The 2383-nt window shown below is 73.8% G+C and overlaps 1 protein-coding gene across 1 annotated transcript; it reads left to right on the top strand.

Annotated features, from left to right (window-relative positions):
* Window positions 1-194: 194 nt before the first annotated feature.
* Window positions 195-545, top strand: AURANDRAFT_17821 (hypothetical protein; the record flags this gene model as incomplete). The annotated part of the gene is made up of 1 exon (XM_009044077.1): window positions 195-545. A coding segment is annotated over one exon (351 nt), but the record flags the coding sequence as incomplete, so codon positions are not given.
* Between the last annotated feature and the right edge of the window lie 1838 nt (window positions 546-2383).

The raw sequence follows: 2383 nt of genomic DNA, 5'->3' as shown, positions 1-2383 counted from the left end.
CGGAGAACGAGCTCAGCCTGTCGAAGCGGCTGCGGAGCGAGAGCCCCGAGTCGAGCAACGGGTCGGAGCACAGCGAGCTCGCGCTGGCCGACGGCTTCGCCGTGCACGTGCCCCTCGCGCCCCTGACGCGCCACCGGAACCTATTACCGAGCGCCATCGACGCGCGGCTCGCGGCGCAGTACGGCACCGCGCCGCGCATGCTCATCGCGGACGACTCCTACACGGTGCGCCGCTTCATGCAGCGCACCTTCGAGCAGCGGGGCTACGCCGTCGACGTCGCCCAGAACGGCTGGCAGGCCTTCGCGCAGATGCAGACGCGGCTCTACGACTTTGTGTTTCTGGACATCGAGATGCCGGTCATGAACGGCTACCGGTGCGCGCAGGCGCTGCGCCAGTGGGAGGCGCGCGTCCAGCGCGAGGAGCGCCAGTTCATCTGCGCCTTGACGAGCCACTCCAAGCCCGCGGAGCGCGAGCTCGGCATCGGCATCGGCATGAATTTGTTCGAATCGAAGCCCGCGCGGCCGAAAAGGCTCCTCGACATCGTCGAGCAGGCGCTCAACGCGGCGAACGGCGACGCGACGGCGGCGGCGGCCATCGCCGCCGCGGCGACGGCCGTGGCCTGCGGCCCGACGGGCGCGGGCGTCCTCGACCTCGACGGCGAGCCCATCGCCGCGCCCGCGGCGCGCGCGGCGCCCGAGGAGCCGCCGCCGGCCTTCGACCTCGAGGCCCACGGCCTGGGCGCCGACGACAAGGCCTGCCTCGCCCTCTGCACGTCCCACGGCCTCGTCTGGATCGACGTCAAGGTCACGGCCGACGCGGCGGGCGGCGCGTTCGACGTCGAGGCGACGGACGGTTCCGGAATATGCGCGCGCGGCGTGCCCCGGCGCCGCCTCAAGCTCCCGGACCAGACGCCGCCCAAGTTCCTCGAGCCGGGGGCCCACGTCGACGCCATCGTCGGCGGCGCGTTCAAGGCCGCCGTCGTCGAGAAGCGCCTCCCGGAGAACGCGTACGACCTGACGGTCGACGGCGGCGCCGCGCTCGCCGCCGTGCCCCGGGACCAGATCCTCGCGACGCACGAGTAGGCGCGCGCCCCTTGTATACACGCGCGGCTTCGCGATTCGGGAGACAGGCGCGTCAACTCGGCCGTCGCGCTTCGAGCCGCGTTCGCAGGTCGTCCGGGAGCCGGTGCCGCCGGTCCTCGGCCCAGTGCCGCTGCCCCGACGCGCAGGCCGACGCCCCGAGCGCCGCGAGCTTCGGGTTCCGGAGCGCGACGCCGCCGCGGCCGTTCGTCATCGCGACGTACTTGCGCGCGAGCGAGAACGTGTCCCGGTTCTCGTCCCAGGGGCACAGGTCCCCGCACGCGTCCGCGCCCAGCAGCAGCACGCCGTCCTCGACCGTCGACGCGCCGTGGAGCCGCTGCGCCGAAACACCCGACGGGGCCCCGCGGTCGAGCGCCTCGGCCAGCGCGAGCTGGTCGCGGTCGCCGGACGCCGCGTAGACCGCGCGCCACGCACAAGACACGCGCCGCGCCGCCGGGTCGCGCTCGTCGCGCGCGACGAAGCCGCCCTCCGCGAAATCGTCGAGGCGGCCGGGCCCGAGGGCGTCGAGGCGCGCGACCTGCGCCGCCAGTTTTTCCGGCTCGGCCGTCTTCCGCAGCTCGATGACGCGGCGCGCCTCGGCTTTCCACCACTTCTCGCCCGGCCGCCGCCGGTCGCAGGGGTCGGCGCCCGCCCGCGCGGGCGTCGTGCAGGGGTGGCGGAACGCGGCGAAGCCCGCGCCGAAGCGCAGCACCGTCTGCTCCACGAGCCAGCGCGGCGGCCGCCGCAGCTGCAGCTTCCAGTCCACAAAGACCGTGAAGCGCGCGCGCGGGAAGAAGAGGCGCGGCGCCAACTTCACGAGCCGCGACGCGCGCCGCCGGCCCCCGTCGCCGTGCTGCTCGTGGACGACGAGTGTCCAGGCGCCCAGGTCGCAGTGCCGCGCGAGCGCCGCCGCCGCGCGGCCGCCGGCGACGAGCACCGCGCACGTGCCGTTGGTGTCGAACGCGAGGCGCGCCGCCGGGTTCTCGAGCAGCGCGCCGTCGGGGTAGTAGAGTGTCGTGAAGAGCACGGTCTCGCAGCCCTCCGCGGCGGCGGCCGTGCGCTCCGCGAGCGCGACCTCGTCGGGCGCGGCGAGCGCGCAGTCGTCGCCGGCCGTGCGATGCAGGAGCAGGCCCGCCAGCACGAGAAACAGCATCAGCGCATGCTTAGCGTGCGGGGGTGGTCAGCGCATGCTCTGCGTGCGTCGATGGAGCACGTCCTCACGTCGACGGCAACGCAATCGAGGCTAGCCTGGTCATAGGGCAGCCTTGCCATCGGCTCGAAGGCCTTAAGGTGGTAATAAAAGT

The sequence above is a fragment of the Aureococcus anophagefferens genome (genome assembly GCF_000186865.1).
Source record: "Aureococcus anophagefferens unplaced genomic scaffold AURANscaffold_122, whole genome shotgun sequence".
Taxonomy (NCBI): domain Eukaryota; class Pelagophyceae; order Pelagomonadales; family Pelagomonadaceae; genus Aureococcus; species Aureococcus anophagefferens.
This window is presented reverse-complemented; position numbering and strand designations above follow the sequence as displayed.